Source organism: Larus michahellis, chromosome 4 (genome assembly GCF_964199755.1).
Source record: "Larus michahellis chromosome 4, bLarMic1.1, whole genome shotgun sequence".
NCBI lineage: Eukaryota > Metazoa > Chordata > Aves > Charadriiformes > Laridae > Larus > Larus michahellis.
In genome coordinates, this window is record NC_133899.1 from 5,480,828 (window position 1) to 5,500,928 (window position 20,101).

At 45.6% G+C, this 20,101-nt stretch overlaps 1 protein-coding gene across 1 annotated transcript in view; it reads right to left on the minus strand.

Moving 5' to 3' along the window:
• Positions 1-6,546: 6,546 nt before the first annotated feature.
• The window catches only part of CMIP (c-Maf inducing protein), a 139,155-nt gene continuing 125,600 nt past the window's right edge, over positions 6,547-20,101 (minus strand). Inside the window, exons 14-21 of the mRNA XM_074582841.1 lie at positions 19,607-19,714; positions 16,923-17,039; positions 15,312-15,452; positions 14,291-14,338; positions 13,380-13,526; positions 11,768-11,873; positions 10,597-10,667; positions 6,547-8,082 (exon numbers count right to left, since the gene is read on the minus strand). Coding sequence (XP_074438942.1) covers positions 8,029-8,082; positions 10,597-10,667; positions 11,768-11,873; positions 13,380-13,526; positions 14,291-14,338; positions 15,312-15,452; positions 16,923-17,039; positions 19,607-19,714 — 792 coding nt within the window. The 3' untranslated portion in view covers positions 6,547-8,028. The remainder of the gene's footprint in view (positions 8,083-10,596; positions 10,668-11,767; positions 11,874-13,379; positions 13,527-14,290; positions 14,339-15,311; positions 15,453-16,922; positions 17,040-19,606; positions 19,715-20,101) is intronic.

The following is a 20,101-nucleotide window of genomic DNA, read 5'->3' on the forward strand; positions in this document are numbered from 1 at the left end:
GCGGACCCTGAGCCCGGCGTTGGCCCAAACCAGACCCCAAAAACCTACATAACTTCACTCGTGAGCAGATGGAGGCCAACAGCTTTGTTTGAGCCTCCGTGAAGAGGTTGGAGTCCATCAATGGACAGGAGGTGACTCGTGGTGCCGGCGATGGCTGGGCGCAGAGACACCACGTCCCCGCGTCTCGCTGACGGCGGTTACCCCTCAGCATCCTCGGGACGCGCCAGAGCTGCTGGGAGAAGAAATGGAAGATTTCACCAACTAATTTCCCTGAGGGCCAAGGGTGCCAGCAGAAGGCTGGGGAGCAGGGTGCAGCCAGAGCCCCTTGGTGGTGGGGCAGGACAAGGAGGAGGAGGAGGAGGAGGAAGGCCCCAGGGCTGTCACGATGGCTGTGTGCCGGAGCTCGGGCGGGTTTCCTTGGCAGCCACAAGCTCAGGGCGCTCACCATACCTAAGTGAAGATTTTGTCGCCATGGCAACATTGATGTCATCGGCTCTGCGGCAGAGAGCGGCGTTAACCTCAAGTGCAACTTTTTTTTCTTTTTTCCCCCTCCCTCCCCCCCCCGCCCCGGTTTGGGGTTTTTGTTTATTTCTTTGTTTATTTCTCTCCGGAGGTGACCCCGCCGCCGCCGGGGCCTGCAGCAGCATCCACGGATGTCCACCAGCTCCAGCCCCCTCCTCCCACGGCTGGGGGTGGCAGGGAGCCCCATCACTGGTAGCTGTGGGATGGGGCTGCATTTCACAAACTGAGCCATCAGCTCTGCCCCGCGCACGCCGACCCGTTCCCCCTGTCCTCATAAATCAAGGGCACTTCCAAGCAAGATGGTTTGGAAGCTCCAAAAACGCGAAGGAGGTGACCAGGGGAGAGGCTTCGCACCCGAGGAGATGCCTCACGCCGTCAGACCTGCTTCGGACGGCGCTCGCGGCTCTCACCGTGCAGAAAGGCAACAGGCTCGCTGCCACACGGCGTTACGGCAGAGCCACCGCCGCTCGCCTTCCCATCAGGAGGAGTCAGAGGAAACCCACCGAGGCAGAAATCCCCCGTCTTTGTCAGGGACACAACGCCCAATGTGAAGATCCGATGGCCGCACGCCAGCGCGGCATCACCCCAGCACTGAACCAAAAATCCCTCTTAAATGACAGCCAGCATGTTTTTTGACAAAAAGACTCACGAGGGAGCAGGACCTGGCTTCTTCACCAGGCTCGAGGACGGAGACGCAGACCTCTGCTGGCCCCAGTTCCAGGGATGGGTGTTATCCTGTTAGATGCATCCTTGATTCCCCTGGAGCCTCCTTTAACTTCCACATATCAGAGCTGCTGCCGATAACGGTGGACCATCGCAGAAGTCTGGGTCAGGCTGTTCCAGCCAAAAATATTCTACGTGTTCCCAGTTCGCGGCGACGTTAAAACAAGCATTTCACCGAACTGCCAGGGCAGGAGGAGGTCACAGCTGGGCCCGGCGCTCCCGGGCCCCTCTCACACACCGCCCTTCTCCCCGACCACGGGGAACTCTTGTTTTGGCTGTGGCTGGGATTCTTATAAAGGTTTGACTTATGTTTCTTTGTTAAACTAGCGAAATCCTGCTTCTGCACGAGCTCCTCATGCAGACAGAGCGGGATCTGCTCTTTTCCTTACCGGGAAGGAGATCTTGATGAGCCTCATCCGCCTGGCTCCGGGCACGTGGCGGTGGGGATGCTCACCCAGCCCCGCCGCCGACCTCCCCCTCCGTCAGGGCTGGAGGAAGCGTCACGTGGAAGGGAGATGGCTGGTAAAACAGCGTCAGAGAATCACATATAGTCCTGGTTTTACAATAGACTAGTTTTACAATATTTTTTTCTCTTTATACATAACAACAATCAACCCAAACGTGCATCTTTCTAACGCTACGATGCTTCAACTGAAATTCAAAGCATTCCTGATAAATGTGTTTCTGCAACCTTCAAGGGTCACGACTCTGCCTCTTAGTGCAGCAATAAATAACAAAACGTAGCCCCAAGATCTCAAAGCACCCGGCAAATGAGTCAATGACATTAATTATCCTTAATGTCATCATAATTGGTAAAATATGGAAAGAAAAGCATCCCAGAGTCAAGGTTTCTGTATTTTAAATACAAAGAGATACACTGCATGCCAAAGGCACTAGCGCCCCTTTTATTTAAGTGAGACAGTCGGCAGGTTTCTGACCCCATATTCCAAGCAAACTTTTCTTTTTTAAAAGAACTTTGTGTAATTTAATACAAAGGCACTGATTTTATAGCAAAGGCATATGTAAGAATGGGAGATTCGGGGTGGGAGAGACTCTCAGTCCTAAGATTTGAAAGCGTCTCAGCTGCGAACAGTTCAACCTCAAACGTATGCTGCATTAAAATGAAAGGATGAATGTTTTGATACTATATCCCAGCTGGAACAAAAATTAAGAAGAAACTGGTTACTATATCAACTGCCAGATCTGTGAAGCAAACTGGTTAATTCAGGTGTTGAGACCAATCCCATGCGAGTAATGAACTGGTCTCGAGCTGTGAGCTGTATTCTGACACACAGAGCTGTGTCCTGATCTTCGTGGAGATTGGTAGGAAAAGGACACAGAGTGACGGGGTTCTCGCCTGACCACGGGGGTCACCGTGAGATTTTTCTGTGTGTATATTTTTAAAATCTGATAGGGCCTATTTTACAAATACAAATGTATTACAGGACTTGTTCTATGTGTCTGGTGAAAAGCGCGCAAGTGAGATCGCCTAAAAACATAATAATAAAAAAAGCAGGCAGCAGGCTAGCAGGAAAAATACCTGCATGTGTAATATGGCTGGCAAAAAGGATATTCCAAGATCTGTTATTAATAAAAATGGCTCATCTCAAATATTTACTTAAGATGTTCCCCACTCAATAGAAAAGAAAATGGAAAAAACCGGGATGATAACATCCACTTAAAACAAATATTTTGATGCATGTACTCCAGTTAGTTGGAAAAAATCATTAAAAATTCAAGACACAGCAATATAGTTGACTGATGTGTTCTAATAGGTACAGCTGGGTGGCTTTACAGAGGCTGGGAGAGGTCAGCATTGCCTTCAGCCTGAGAACGATGGGAGCGCTGCAAGACTCACTGCTCAGGGACGTGGAAGAAAGTTGCACGTTCTTTTTGCAGATCCTTGTACATGTGAGACGGGAGGTTCCTCCTGCCCCCAGCCACCAGGGGAGCGGAAACCCTAAAGATGGCAACACCCCCAGCTCCTGCACCCTGGCATCCCTGCTTTGCTTTTGAGCCCGTCATTACTATTTCGTACCTTTTCTGCGTTTAGGAATTGCTAGTCCAGAGTCCAGGTCCAACACCCATCTACCAACAAGGACCGTCTGCTCGCTCCACAGACCTTCCTGCTCTGTTTCCAGAAGAGCTTTACCTGAACAGAGGCTTGATGCTCTCTGGGAAGGGTGAGGAGCGAAGAATATCACAGACGCTTCTTGTGCTTGGTGCTGAGGCTCAGAGATGGAGACTCTCCCCATGGCAGGGGTGGCCCTGACATGGGCACAAGGCCTGCTCAAATCCCGTTGTCACAGCTTGACTGCTCTGGGGACGCACAGCCGGCTCCCGGGACACCAGGATACCCACAGACCTCAAGAGGGCACCGAGCAACCCGCAGACCTGCCCTGAGGACAGCCCAGATGCTCCACACCCACCCTGGTGCCACCATCTACATCTCCCCACGAGGTCCCACAACCAGCACATAGCCTCAAGGTCCTCAGACAGGACTTGCAGATAACCCAGGCTCCACCTTGTGTGAAAGGATCATACAAACGTGACATACCAAGCCCTTACCTGGTAAAAATACAATCAGACAACTCTTCAGGTCAGCAGCTGTTTCAGCACTCCCCTCCAAGCTGATCCATACTTAACTGTCGGGATTTTAGGCATATATTTTACTCTCTGAGCAACGAACAAGTTGTACACAACCATCTGGGAAACTGGAGGCAACTGGTACTTCGTGAGATTCATCTCTGCGTTTGGTCTTCTGAAACTCAAAGCGTAGCTGTGAGCAGTGGAAGAAGCAATAGGAAGGTAGGACAACCGCGGCGTTTTAATGAGGATGTGAGAAAATTGCCCCTGCAACAAGGTAGTGCTGCAGCTTTGTGCTCTTTGGACTCGCATCAAAGCTCTGGCACTAGTTCGGGTTGAAAGCCAAAAGCTGTAGGTTAGACAAACCCCTGGCATTCAGAGTCCCCGGGAAGACGGGCTGCAGTAACCTCCCAAATGAAATCAGGCAGCTTTTTAATGGCTTATATTATCCGCAGCAGCAGCCGCGAGGCAGGCAGAAAGGCATCATTATCCAGGTGGAACCGCCGGGGCCCTCTACAAGCCCTGTAGCAGAGAAAACTCAGAACCTTTCTGAGCGCAAGCCGAGATACAGCATCTCTTACTACGCCACGTCTAATCCCCCCCTTTTGGAACCAAGAATCCCCAGCCTGGCGCAATCCTTAGAAGTTTCTAACGATGCCGCTCTGAAATTGCCGCAGGCTGGAGGCCAAGGGCACCTGCCCTGGCACAGAGACAACTCCCGCGAGGTGGGACAGACCACAGGTACCATCTTATTTAACACACCCATCATCTTTGAGCTCGCTCTGACACTATTTAGCCGGCTGCCGTCGCAGGGACGAGTACGTGCTGGTGCGGGAGAGGGACGGACGCAGAGAGGAGCTCTTTGCGGGCGGTTGTCGCAGGCGGCCAGCCTGGGACGGGTGTTGAAGGGCGACCTCGCGCCCACTCCAAGTCACGGGGGTGGCATTACAGCGAGACCAGCGCACCGTGGGCCTGCCAGCTTCCCCCACCGCGGATGAGACGGCTGAGGCTGCAGAACCCACCACCGCCGGTTCCCCCAAAGGCAGAGCCTGGGGAGCCGCCGGGGAGGGGGCCACTGCCCCCCGGCGGGAGGAAAAGTGGTGCCCAGCGTCTGCCTCCTTCCCTGGGCAATTTCTCAGCCCCTCATGCAACACCACGGGGATATTTCTGGCTATTCAGGGTCCAGAAAGGCTTTGTGAGGCCCCTGCCGTTGCCAGGGGGGGACAGCCCGTGACAGCCCGTAGGCGCAGGGACTGCTCAAGGGGAAAAGACTCCAAAAGCCCGACAGCCTCAGCTAAGGGTGTCTTGTTCCAGTGGGGAACAGAATGAAGACATGGTTTATTCTCTTTATCAAGGGCCACCCTGTGAACACTTCTTACCTTGGCTGGAAACAGCACCAACGCTTGTGTTTCTGCATGTCCTAAAGCCTGTTTTGTGGAATAGGACAGAAGTACAGATAAAACGAGAACACAGGAGCCAGGTAACCCAGGTGTTCAAGGTGGCCCTCAGAACATCTGCAGTAATTGGTTTCAAGTGGGGCCAATTTGTTTAAAAGCTAAAGAAGTCAGAAGCAGCAGCAGCGTTTGATCGAAGCAGAGTTGTGAAGCTCCAGCTGCATTTTCTGCTGGCGTCCAGCCCGCAAAACTGGCGCGTTTTATCAAGGACAGTGAGCAGAACGCAAACGCAGCAGATCCTTTCCATTTGGATGCTGCCCTGAAACGCACCTCAATATAGAGAAACCCTTCTCAAGTCTGGAAATGCCCCAGCGTTTCCAGTACTGCCTACTTCAGGCAACCAGTGCAAAAAAACCCCACCAGTGCGACTGTTGCGATGGCCCCATGCAAGAACAAATGTTTGGGAATAAACGGTCTCGGGGGGGGATGCAAGAACTGGATGCGCAGACACTTGGCTGTCTTCCTCCTCCTCGTCCCTTCTAGGTGGTGGTGCCTCGAAACCTGGTGACAAACAGCGGCGACGGCTGCTGGTGCCCCCGCGCTGGGAGGGGAGGCGAGGGGCAGCAGCGCGGGGAGCTGAGCTGCCGGAGCGCGGCTCTTTGGGACACCCTCCTGGGAACGCTGGCATCCTCCGGCTCTGCTGGCGGCTCCGCACCTCCCACAGCATCCCCGCGGCACGGGGCCAGCCAAAGCTTCCTTCAAAGAAAACACAAAGCACGCAGCTAAAAGATATTCACTTACAGTTTATTTTCGCCTGAAATTATTTCACATCTCTTTGTACACAGCTACAGAACAGTAGTAGTAAACCATTGGTAAAAGCAACAGTGCTAAGGAAAATGTTGGCGTAATTTTTCTTCTTTTTTTTTTTTTTTTTTCCTCTTCTTTCTTCCCATACTGCATCCGCATACAGTTTGGGATTTGAAGGGGGAAAAGAAACCTGGCACACTACATAAGTTAAGACTCAATTTCTGTTTCATTTATTTAAAAAAAAAAAAAAAAAAAAGAAAAAAAGAAAAAAAAGAACATGATTTGGGTAAGGGTCGTCTACGTAGCAACAAAGTTTAAAAAAAACAAAACCCAAAAAAAACCCAAAAACAAAAGCTTGGCTTCCATTGAATAAGATTAAATATATATATATTTATATATAAAAAATTACATTGGCTGTATGTGAAACCTTGAGGTGCTGAAGAATAAAATAAAGGTGTTAAACAGAGGAAAAACTTCTTTTTGTTTTTTTTTTTTTTGTTTGTTTGTTTTTTTTAAATAAGCAGCTCTGTACAATGAAGGCTCATTATGAAAAAAAAAAGTCAACAGCATAGTTATAAAAGAAACCACAATTTTTAAAAAAATCATCTTCTAAGCAATTGTGGAATTTGAAAAAAGGTAGCAGTCACATTTACAGACAGGTCAGAGCTATCGGATCAGCAACAACGCTATTTTTTCCGTCTCCCCAGAGGAACATGCAGAACAATGCGTGCACAGAACAGGTAAGGGGGAGGGAGGGGGGGCAGGGAGGGCGGAGGAGGGGGGAGGAAAAAAAAAAAAAAAGGAAAAAGAGAAAAAGCTGATGCACAAAATGGAGGGAGAGCTTTTTTTTCCTCTTTTTGAAATATCGGACGTAAACAGAAAACAACTGAGGCAACTTGTAAAATCCACAGAGTTTTGCGAACACCCCATCGGCAAAAGAACTGATGTCTTTTCCCCATCTCCCCTCTTTAAACCTGACACGGTTTAAAAGACTAAAGAAAGTTTTCAGACTTTGGAAGGAAATGTGATTTTTATTAATCCCTGCAGCCCCTCCCCCAACAACCTTCCCCCCCTTTGATAGATATTTTTCCTTCCTATTTGATAATGTTTGAGGCATTTTGAAATCAAAAAGACAACGGCGATGAACGTTGTGGCAGAGAGGGAGTATAATACAGTATGCATTACTAAAAGGCAATTCTTCAAGGAGGACATTTCCTTTAAAAAAAAAAATAATAATAACAAGACAGCAAACTAGTTTATACAGTACTATATGCAAAGAAAGGGTAAAAGAATTAACAATTCATAAATAAAAGACAGGTCCCAGACCTGTTATTTGTGAACCATTTTCTTAAATAGGTGCATTATGTAAATCTTATGTACAACAAAATTACTTTGCATAACAACTGCAAGGACACGGGGGCGGGGGGGAGGTGAAAATCATATTGGTTTTGGTTTTCTTCTCTTGAGATTTTTGAAAGTTTGATTTTCTGGAGCAAAACTGGTGAAAGAGGAGTTCTGACTGGACGGCTGCCAGCCAAGGAAACCCAGGTAAATAATGACGAATATTTTTTTTTTTTCTCCACACAGCATAAAACACAAAGGCAAATAAAATCCACCAAGGTTGGTTTTTTTTTTTCCTCTTTATAATCCTCTTGCTGCTACAAAGTCTTCTTTTTTTTTTTTGTCTTTTTTTTTTTTTTTTTTATCCTTTTCAATTTAAATTATGTTGATTCTGAAATCACAAAGCTGAAAGAATCCGGCCGGGTCCAGGCTTGCCCCGTCCCCCCCCGACACACACAACGCCACTCCTCTACCCCACGACCACGACTCCTACCACCAAGTCCCAGGACTCAATGCTCTACAGGTATTAGCCAAAAGTTATTTTCCGGTTTGGGTTTGGTTTTGTTGTTTTTTTTTTTTTTTTCTCTGTTTGTTTTAAAAATCTTTTCCTTCTTCTGGTGAGAAGCAAAAGAGAAGAGTCGGCGGTAGGGAGAGTTCACCACGCTTCGGTGTAGCGGACGTCCACTTCTTTCAGATTGGGCAGTTTAGCCTGTGCGGGAGGGCAGGAAAAAGGTGAGAATTAATGACACGCCTTCAGTTCTCAGGAAAAACGTTCCCGTTAAATCTGTACCGTCAGCGCACTGGGAGGATTGATCTATCGGCCACAACGTGCAGGAGGATGCGCTACGACCTCGAGCCTGCGGAGGACCAGCGCCGAGCGCAGCAGCGAGCTGGCGCATACAGGCGTTAGTGAAGGAGCGCGATGCTGAGCCTCTACAGACGCACCAGACTTAAGTCACACCTGCAGCACAACCGAGAGGCTCGCGTGAAACCCACTCACCAGTGATCAGGTCCAGATCGGACCCCGATTTTTATTTTTCACACAGAGGCTGAGCAAAATTTGTTTTGTTAAACTCCAGCCATGAGGGCAGCGGACTCAAACTGTGGCAGCCAGCCCCACGTACCTCTTCAGTCCCTAAGTCATTGCTTGATTTTTCCCTTTGTATTAAAAAATTTGGAGAGCGTTAGCTAGCGTTGGTGTCTTTGTGGTCTCCTTTCCACAACTCAACAACAAACGCATTTGGACGTATTGTTCCTGAATTACCCTGCGCGAGGCAGATGGGAATCGGCTGTTTGCACTGTTCCTACTTGTCGATCCCGTTTCCATGCTCTCTGACCATAATTGTATGGCTAATTCTCTCAAAACAAATAAACACGTTTAATTAGGCTAGGGCATAATTGAGGAGCTGGAAGTTTCTAGGAGTCATTATTACCTCACTCCTTGATTTATGTGCACGCATATTTTGATAAGAGCTAGTCATAATCCTACAGACACTGCCAGCAAATAATTTTTCAGTTAGGCAATAATGACTTCAGTAGTGGGTGTTTATTTATTGTCTGGTTCAGCCTGCCTGGTACATATGTGGGTGTCTGTGTGTGTGCAAGCGTGTTTGGTGGGGCGGGGGATGGAGCGGAGAGGAAATGTCATCACTGGCGTGTGCCCCAAATGCTCTCACAGACCAAGAGGAGAAGAAGCAAAGATTTGCATCAAAAAAAAAAATACGTTCTTTGAAGTCTGAGCTGTTCTCAACAGACCTACAACCATGTGCCCCAGGGAAAGAAACTATTACCCTCCCTTTGAACACACACAGTGCGCTACAAAAATGGCCACTAAGATAAATCTCAAGGAAAGAGGTGAGAGGGGAAAAAGTGACGCACGCCTGTTTTCTCAGCTTTTTTAATTCTCTGCAATCATCGGGACTTTGCTCACAGCCCGTTTTGCTGTTTGCCCTGGCAAGTCATTTTCTTGCGTTGCTGCTAAGGACTGTTAATGCAATACCAGAGCAGAGGGAACCGGATCGGAAAATATGAGTTTCGGTCTGAAGTCAGTGGCAAAGGGGCTCAGAAGCAGGGGTAGGGCTGGAGGAGCCTTTCAACAGACTCGATTTCAGAGCCCCGGGCCAAATACAGCATTGACCTTGATTGTCTGTAAATACAAGCGCCATTGTGTGAACCCATCTGCAAGCCAGCTGTTAATTCCAAGGGCTTCTTCTTTGCATATACAATTGTGACACAAGTTTTGAAAACTTGATCTTGAAAAATCCATGCTAGCAGCACTGCAACAGAGTCCCTGGGAAAGCCCTGGCTCCGCAGCCAGAACCAAAGATACACGTTTGCAGTGAACTTTGAAAGCAGAGTAGTTTCAGGACTTGCCTCAAGTTCGAAACTCAACCCAAGGTTGTGACCTTTTTGAATAAACCTGGCACAATCTAAGGTTTCAACACACAAGAGAACATAACGTGGAGTTTCATCTTGAGTGCTTGGGTTTATAAGGTAAGACTCTGGGAGATGCGACTCACGCAACGCCAGAATGAAGACAAAGTCCGTGTGAAGTCATGAAAGCCAACACATCTCAGGCAGTCTTCCTGTGAAACCGCCTGGGGCCGTTCCCCTCCCACAGCTACATTCTAGTTCTTTACACCATTTTGCCAAAGTGGTGGTAAATTCATGGTACAAGTGGTAACAGCAGACACCTTACATGTCAAACTCCTGTTTAAAGCCCAGTTCCAGTCCAAGAGGTGTTAAGATAAGCTTGACCTTCCTCAATGCTTTTAATTCACCCTTTGCATTCTGAATCAAATCTCCGTAATGCTGCTCACCCACGTTACTTTTGGTCCTGTTAACAGTACCGCATATGGCTTTGGAGGTGTGCACTACATTTTACCTGTCCATGTATCCTCGTCGTAAACAACGGATCTGCTCCTGTTTATGAAACCTTTACCATCGATAGCGCTGGCAGAAAGATTTGGTTTCTGATCCCATCTCATACTCGTCCATTCAGCATATTAAATGTTTCCTGAGTCCATCAAAGCCAGCAACCTCAGAATGTTGTTTTCAGTCATTATCCCCCCAAAATAATCCACTTTACCCTCTTCAGGTGACTTTCATGCTACCCACACTCCATGGGGCCAGTTCTCCCTGCACTAGGCACTACCACCGTGTACTTGCTAAATCCTCCCGGGCCAGCTGCTTCTCATCTGTAGTGGATGCAATTCAGAAATACCTTGAGATCTTCGTAGGTATCTGCTGAAAGTTTGGTGCTGTTCATATTTAAACTACACAGGCTCTTCATGGCTGAAAGAGAAAACACACAGGTATTTATGATCATGCTGCATTTTCTTAAAATATCAGGCTTACAGTAGGCCAAAGCATAAACAAGACATGACTATGTGCAGCACTCTCAGGAAAAAGCTGAATAGTGTAAAATATAGAAGTACAAATGGATAAACAGCTGTTTGGGCCCTCATCCAGGAAAAAGTCCCTATTTAGGAAGAGCCATTAAGCATATGTTGAAGTCCACTGACTTCAAAGGAGTTCAGACAACTTCTCATAATCAGCTTCCTGCACATTATTCTGCATAGTGCCCGTTCTCAGCGCTCTGCACAGTGCACGCAGGGGCCATGCTGATCCAGCAGCCCTCCCTCTCCCCTCCCTCCCCCCCAGTTCCATTCTGGGCTGCAGTACTTAGCAGAATAGTTTCCTAAGATGAGCCATAACTACTGGCCTGTCTGGCACGTCTGTGTACGATCAAGCCTATTAAAGGAGCCCTTTAAACCTCTAAAAGAGGTTTATAATGCACTGTTGGATGTAGGAAAGGGTCTCGTTTTGGCACGCTGAGCAGCTCTCAGCAACAGGGAAATCCTGAATACTGCTTAGATGGCCCCACTCTGCCTTGCCCTATTTAAATTAAGAATAGCGAGAGTTTCACCTCCTCAAAAAAGAAGGAACAAAAAAATGCCAGAGAGGGTATGAAACCTGCTCTGCATGGTTGCTAAAGTGAGTATTAAGTTGCTACATGGCTTTGCAATCTTCCCCTCCTGCCCCACCAGGTCAGAGTCCCACCCAGAGGGGACAAGTGAAAAAAGCCGGGAAGTCCCAGGGCCACAGGTCACCACGTGAGGTCGACACATGTGCCACCAGTAAAGTCAGAGGCGAGAGCTAGAGTATGGTCTGGGACAACAAAGCCCACACGAGGCCACAAAGTGTTGTCAGGCTCAGATCACTGTCCCACAGCTGAACGGCCACTTGAGTGGGCAGGGAGCAGGCAAGTGTAAACCCAAACACAACCATGGAAGCAGCACTGTGGCAGCCAAGAAATCAATCTTCTGTCTGAACCCACATGAATTCCTCTGAACCCACATAGTTTTCCTCCATAACTTATTTTGGTCACTTACAACTAAGTGCCAGCAGCCCAGCATCCGTGACGGGCGTCTCGCAGAGGTTGAGCACTTGCAGCATGGTGAGGTGTTCGGACAGAAGCCGCAGCCCTGCGTCTCCGAACTGTGGGGCGCAAGCAAAGTTGTTTTCAAACAATGCACGAACATCATGTGCAAGTACCTCAGAGCAAACAGGGCACGTTAGAACCAGGTTTGCAGATGAGCCCTCAAAGCCACACTCAGATTGTTTACCGCAAACTCAGATGACAGGAGAGAAAGCGAATAGTTTTATCCCAATTTTGCAGACGGGGAACAGAAAAATTAAGTGACTTGTGCACGCTTAACCGCAGGCCATCGTTTAATTAGAATGGTGTCTTTGAAGTCTGGGCTTCGTACGAGAGAACTCCCAGCCGGGCTATACAAGATGGTTATGGCAGTTTCAGCCAGTTCCCAACCACATCAGAAAAAAAAACATAATGCAAGTGGTATTAATTAGCTATTTTGGTCTCAAGAACAATGTACTATTGATTGGTAATTGTTCTATTGACCCACTTCGTTTCTGCTGTTTCTAAATTCCAACTTAATGGAAACCAGGATATCGCAAAATAAAATGGAATCTAAACTTTTCTTTTTTTTAAATAATAATAAAAAAAAATACAAAAAGCAGGCTCTTTGTCCAGTGGAATCAAATAGATTTTGAGCAAGAAGCACTGAAGTTTTCAAATCCAAAAGTTACATTGTTAGGAGAAATCTGGAGGAGATACAAGAGTGTCTTAAAACAAGCAAGCAATCAGATTCTCCTTCGTATTCCCCACACAAAGAGAGGAAATTTCTGGGATAGAAAAGTAGTTAGGAAAACAAAACAAGATATTTAACATGACATTTGAGTGAAAAAAAAATGCTGCTTTTTGTGGCTGCACTGAGACTAATCACATTTTCAGCGAGCACTACAAATAGGTGCTAACAGAAAACGGGGAAAACCTACTCAGTGGAGAACGTCAGAGACAAAAACCAGCAGGAATATGTACAAGAAAAATTTAATTTTAAAAGCTCTTACAATTAGCAGCTGAATAGTTTACTCAGTTATCATGGCTTCTTTTTTGCTTACAAAATAACCACACACTCATTGTAGTTTCCTTCTATTTATTCATTATTTGAGTTTCTTTTTGTTGCTGTTGTTTTTAAAGAAATTCTGGTTAATCAGCATTCAGGGCGGTTCACTGCCTACACTGCACAGACTCTGTGTTTTGCTTGACCATATGAGCTGCACAGCATTATTTCTTTCATCCTAAATGGCTGAAAGCATAAGCACTTCTCAGATGAACAGCAACATATGTACTGTTAAGTACACAGTATCAGCAATGCCTGACTGGAACATTCAATCCAAGACAGCAGTAACCTTTTTATAGTTAAAAATAAAATAAAATTTAAAAAAATTAAAGGGAAAAAAAAAAGAAAAACCAGCCTCCAAGATGAGCTAGACCACAGAAAGGCTCTGTAAAAATAGCATGAGGACAAACTCATTCTAAGCAAGCCTCTTCACACACTCTTCTCGTGCTGACGTAATGTGAAATCTCAGAATTAGTCAGCATTGGTTCCTGCTCCGAGTTTCAGTCTGCAAAGAACTTACCTGAGTTGACCACAGGTTCAGCTGCTTGAGTGAAGGCAGTTTAATGAGGTGCTCAGCACAAGCACTTGTCACATTGGTAAAGGCCAGGCTGAGGTTTTCCAAATTTCCAAAAGATCCCGAGCTTAGCAAGCGGGCCAGGTCCGCATCCTGAAAGCAAACAACAGATTGGTAAGGGAGATTATGGACTCCTCAGCCTGCAATCATCTGCAGTGGTGTCACTGATACTGTTAACCGGAGTTGCACAATTATACCACTTGTTTACAGTAACAGAGAACCACACAGAGAAGTTTCTGTTTGTTTGTCAAGCAGCTGGGCTCTCGTGGCAGCGTTGCTTCACGCACCCTGGGAAAAATGTATCCAGACATTAAGAAAAAAATCTTCTTTGCGCGTGTACCCTTATGAGACACGAAGGCTTCAGTGTCAGCACAAATGCCCAAGATGGGTCTTTTAACTTAATGAAGATTTCACTGCAAGTTCTAGATCCAAACTGTGTTCAGGACCATCACCTGCCCTCAGTGAGGTTAGTCTAGGCTTACACCAGGCTTAACTGCAGCAGTGATGGGTCTCTCTCAGACTTTCATGAATAAGATCCAGCACCGGACACTGCGAAGTCTGCTTCTCTAATGCAAAATTCTGTCCCCAGATCTATCATGAGATCCTACTGTAAATCACAAATTTGCGCACCAGTACAAATCTGACAGTCTGGTGCTTGTACTGGCGTTGGAAACTGCTGCACAGACCCAAGAGCAGAAATGTGCCCTTACTTGTGTAAACTCCAGTTGTGTTGACAGAGCAAGTGGAATGGCTCCCCTCTCGACTGACCAAAACCACTGTGCCACATCGCAAACATAAATCAAGTGTTTAAATATGGAAAGATAAAGTTTGTTTTTCTATTGACATGATTAACTTACTGTGGATTTGGATGGCAGTGTTAACCTTGTGGGACCACCTTTTCTTTGCTGTAAGAGAGAAGATATTTTGGTCAAACAAGTTGCCATTCTACATTTCAGACCAACTAAAGCATAGCAAGCTCTTCACTAGAGCAAACCCTGCTCTGATTTCCAAGCTCCCTGACAGCCGTTCCACCTCTTCCCTGCTTTTTCTGCCCTGACAGATTTTTTTCTGAGTGTGCTAGATGCAGGCCTGTTGCTACCCAGGGGACATCCACTAACCACAGCTAGCGATCTTCGTGCCATGGGTCAGCGTTTTGTCTGATTCAGCCTGCCATTATTTGGTTACTTTCACTTTAAAGGAAACAGCCCCAAAATGCTAAACTAAGACAGCAAAGGGGGCGAGACTGCACAGCTGATAAAATCACGTCTGACTTCGAAAAAAAAAAAAAAAAAGGCATATACTTTTCAGGCTGGGAGCAGAGGTTAAGGAAGACAAATATCAATGTGAAAAGGGAAAGAGGAAGATTGTGGGTATGTTTGCACAGATGAAAAAGTGCTAATGAGAGCAGATCTGTCTTCAGTCTGTAGATCCTCTCTTCAAAAATCAGGAAAAAAAATCTTCTTCCCATAGGCGCCAGCTCTGAGAACTAAACCTAAAGACCATCTCAGTGAAATGTTGTGAATATCAAAGCATTAAGAAATGCTGGCCAGCACTAGAACCATTTGCTACTCATATGTCAAAAGGTGGCAGAATTTGACAAGCTGACTTATAAAATCTTAAGACAGCAGGACTTCACCTTTATTCTTTCACACAGATTCTAAGCAGGTTATTGAATATCATTCATAAACATAGTATGGGATTAGACACATCAGTAAATATCACAGAGTATATATATTCACAGTAAAATCCTCCAAATACTGTTCCCATCCTGTTGTTAACTGGGAATTTCACACCCTGCTTGTCTTTCTTTTGTACCTCCATTTCTGGAGAGTACAGACCACAATGTGCTATGGCAATACTGCATGCAGGGTGACATACCAGCTCTTTTAACTCCCTCTGCCTGTCACACAGCTGTTCATACATTCTCTTTCCCACGTCCGTGCTTTCCAGGGTAGAGATGATCTGGAGCTGGGTGTCGTTGTTGTCGATGATGTTGTATTCCAGCATCAAACACAAAATCTAGCAGCAGAATGAAAGAAGAGCGGTCGCTGCAGTGCTTACATTCAGTTTCTTCCAAATATCCTAATTGCACTGGGCATGCTAGTTTAAATTACTGGGTAATTTTTTAGAGCATGCATTATGCAGGCTAGATTAGAGGATCTTTGCAACATTCACTGACCTTCCAACACAAGAAACCAGTTTTTTTATTCTTAAAGAATGAACTCTTAATCTCTGAATGTCAGTCTATCCACCCTGTCTTCCATTAGTGCTCATTCCTTCTGACTGAGAGCTGCAATTACCTCGCATCAGTCCTGGAAGATGGCTTCATGCCACAGCCCTCTTCAGAACAGGTACAATCGATCCAGTATTTCCCAGGTACAGTGGCTAGACTGCAGATTGGCAGCCTTGGGACATTACACATGAGCAGTAGAGCCAAGCCGCTCCCTAAGTGCTGGATTTTCCATCCCTAAGCACTGGGGTTTCTGTGTAAGCAGAACGCATGTGAAGGGTACCCAGTCTATGAGGCGGGATGGGGAAAGGCCAGAGAGGCTCCGAGAGAAGACGGTGCTGGGAGCTCGCTGCTGTGGCCAGGACAGCTTCCATCTCACAGGGAACATGCCTGACTCGCCCCTGGGCAACGGTCTGCCAGGAGCAAGTTAGACACCAGGGGATGGTTCCAGCAGGTCACCGGGGCTTAGGACACAAGCTGCCTCCACGCTGCCTTTCCTTTTCAGCTACATATCATGCCATTGGAATTAAAATGCAAGGTTTTTATTCCCTCCATAATTTTAATTATTTTTAATGAAAAAAATCAAGCAACATTATCTTCAAATTTATGCAGCACACTTTCATTTACTGGAGTGAATTAGCATGCACAGATCTAAGTCAATGAAAAATTTTGTAACTCCTTCCACCTATTTAACCACCCTCTATTTCCATTTAAAACATATGATAACGTTTATCAAGAAACTTCTCTAAAGAAACCCAGAAAAATATGTATAAACTATTAGTGCAACAAAAATAACCAATCATAAGCACACAAAAAAATGTGTATTAAAGGAAGCAAATAAGGTTTTGTAAATGCCCTTCTTGTGCACTGCTCATTTTGCAGGTGGCAAGACAAGCATCAGGCATTTAATCATGGAAAAACCTTGTCGTTCTGAATTCTGACCCCTCGCCACAGCCTATACCATCGTGGCCATTTATTTCCCATCTTAGCCTCTCCAACTGAATTACAGCAAACAATCTCTCTCTCCACAAATTCTTGCGCCCACCTTTCATGTAATTCACATTCATACCTGCTGAACAACAATATTCTATTCCACTTTAAGCAAGAGAAACACAACTGCCCACTGCTGGTGTTTGATACAACACAAACCTGAACTCGGCTTCTCTAGTTCCACTAGATCTAATTCTGGGAAAGGTGGTGTGAAACCAAATCTGAATACTGCTCGTAAACCTATATGACTATGTATGTTTAGGGCTTACCTCTACCATCGTCTGGTTACCCCTCAAAGCCAGTAGCATGCAAGGTCCTAATTTATTTTCAGCCAGCGAAAGCAGGAACTTCTTTGTTTTATAGCAGGATCCCATTAAAATATGAACCTATTTGAGAAACAGAGTTAAAATTAGAGCTGTAAGCCTAAGAAACACATATACCTCTGGAAGGGACATTGTTGTGCAGTCAAACAAATGTAAGTATTTGCAACAAACCTAAAGAAAAGGAGCCCCTCATTAGGATTATGGTTGCAGCCTCTCAACAGCTTGATTGCTGATTGGAAGTGACTTTTTGAAAAAGGTGATGCCTAGTGAGATCTGAGGGAGCGGGTAGTTTTCCTCCATAAAGGAGCTCAGCTGACAGCAGAGAGGCCCAATATAGGCTCCCCAGGAAATATCAGAGCAGCTGTGCAATTGCCCCCATCCCTAGTAACACAATGAACCCAGCCCCGGGGGAACCACGGGAGATTTTGTTTTCGCATCTGTTTGCAGTTTGCTTTCTCTGGAAATGCCAGCTGGTGAGCAAGGGTTGTGTGGGCTGGATGTCTAGGTAAAAGGCTGGCAATCTGCTGGTTGAACACCAGGCCTGGGTTAAAGGGTGGTGACAGACAAAATCACCTGTTCACAATGAACAGACAGGAGCTGACTGGGAAAGGAAGGAGTGCCTTAAGAAAATCCAGCAGTCCTGAGCCCTAAGTCAGAGATAACTTCATGTGCTTTCATGCTTTTGGGTCATTATCTTGCTTTCCCTTTCGTTTACTTTTCCCTGAAAGGAAGGAGATGCTGAGAACACCACCTGAGTAAGACTCCTTCAAGTCCACTAGCTGACAAAAGCGTCCTGCAGACTCTCTCCTAGCTCCAGAAAACATCAGATGATACCACACAGTAACACCGATGGCAGAAATGCAAAGCCACTTGTACGTATCAAATCTAAGAGTCCCTTCTCACAAAAGAGGTTGGCAATATTCTTTCCCATTTAAAAGCCCTAGAGATTAGCTGCAGAGAATTTGGGGTTCCTAGCTGAAAATCTTATTTTATGGCCCAGACAGCTGATTCACCAGCTTGCTGGCAGAGCACTATCTGAGAATTTGTAGTTTCCAATGACTTGGAGCATTAAGAGCTCCGTTATATAGAATCGACATTAGTACTACTCTACAATAAGCATGTAAACAATGTCCTGTGGTCCCCCTGGTTCATGGTATTGCCTGGACTATATTCAGTACTGCTGAAAATATCGTAACCACGCCATGATGGGGTCAAGTCTATGAGGATTATGTGCTACCATGCAATTCTTCCTTGTGGCTTCATTACCAGCAAGGCCTCCAGCAAAATACAAAATCTCTTTTTCTTAAGTATCCATCAGCTCAGGTGGCCTTTAAAACCAGAAAGCTTTGAGCCAAAAAGGGATTTAATTTCAGGCAGTTATCATTAAGGTTTTTTGGAGGTTTTCTTGAGCGTTGGAAAATACTGATGCTAACACTAATGAGTCCATCTCAGAACAGGATGTTTTTCAAACTTTATGGTTAGTCGTTAGCAGCTCTTTAAGTATTTATCAACATCCTTGCAAAGGGCACAGAGTACTGCATATTAATGTGTATTAGCATTGTGCTTCCTCATGCACGCCATCTCCTGATGCTCATAAATATCTTGGACCACAAAAGCTCTCAGGAGAAATGATATAGTTCTGAAGAAATTTTCTTTTCAAACATTAAAGACACAGAATCAGTGAAGAGGGATGCAACCTTTTGTGAACAGTCTTTGCCCACTGTCTGTTTCAAAGGTATCTGATCCATATGAATTTAAGTTAAGAATACAGACAGACATGCGCGTTCTTTATGTCCCAAAATGTTCAGCATGTGGGAGATGCACAAAGTGTAGACAGCCTTGAAAGTCATTTCACTCTCTACCCAACAGACAACTTCAACAAATGTTTTTCCCCTTACCAGGGAAAGGAAGTAATATCATTTCCATCGTGCTATATGGAGAATTAATACACAGTGAGACCTACGTGACTTGACCCAGGTTGCACAGGAAGACAGTGCCAGCATCAGCGACTAAAACCTTGTATTTTCTGTCTGGTCCTTCTAAGAGTTACAAAAGAAGTAACTGCGGGAAATGGAATGCTGGTTTACACCTCTCCACAACAATGTAAACGGGCAGAGAAACTGCTAACATTCTTATATCTCTCTATCTATCCATCCTTTGATTAATTCAATGTTACCGCTGTTTTTAAATTCCAGGGTAGCCTTAAAGTAAAACCATAGGTGTGGACGTGCAGAAGAGTCTGTCTTCCCTGTCCGCCAATATTCCATATTCTCTGAGAGAATTTTTTTGTACAGACACGCAAACACATGTATTTATAAACACAAAAACACATACAAACATATGAACACACACACATACACATGCATGGTTTTGTGCATTACACTACCAGTGAGAAAGCACGCCAAAGTGCAAAAAGAGAAAACTAACATGTTAACCAAATTGCGACTGCAAAGAAGTTCAATGGATTTGGTGATATAAAGATTTCGATTTCCTGGTGAACACTTGTCGTTTATGGAACCATGGTTTTGATAATTTTTTGACAAAAGCAAGTATATCTTCTTATTGCCAACTACGCATTAGCTACTTTACTGCAAAGAAGTTACTAAACTCACATTATTGCAAACACGTACCATACTGGCAAACAGCTCTCCATCGTCATCACATGCCACTCCTCCAGGGCTGTAGAGCTGGAACCAGCCGTCTTTGCCAGCCCGCACACTCAGCAAACATGAGTGGACCTGCCAAAAAGTGAAGACATTGGGAAGGTTACAGTTCCTGACAATAATCACCAACCTCCCCCACACTGGGCCAAAAGAAGTAACTGCAAATCGGGGGGCTGCTGGCAATTTCAGGGTTAATATTCCAATTTACAGAGCTGCAGGCAAGTGTCCACTCACAGAATCCATTTTTTTTCAGTAAAGACAAGGAGGGAAGCTGTATCATCGCTAATTGCATGGCCTTTTTCATTCCCTTTACCCAAATCAAACACAAAATGGCTCTAGTCTAGAGCAGTTCCTTTCACTTGTGAAAAAAAAAAAAACAAACCCCAAAAACCAAAAAAACAAGACTCAAATTTCTGAGCTTCTACCATTCTCCCCCATCCTCACAGCGTGTGTGTCTATACT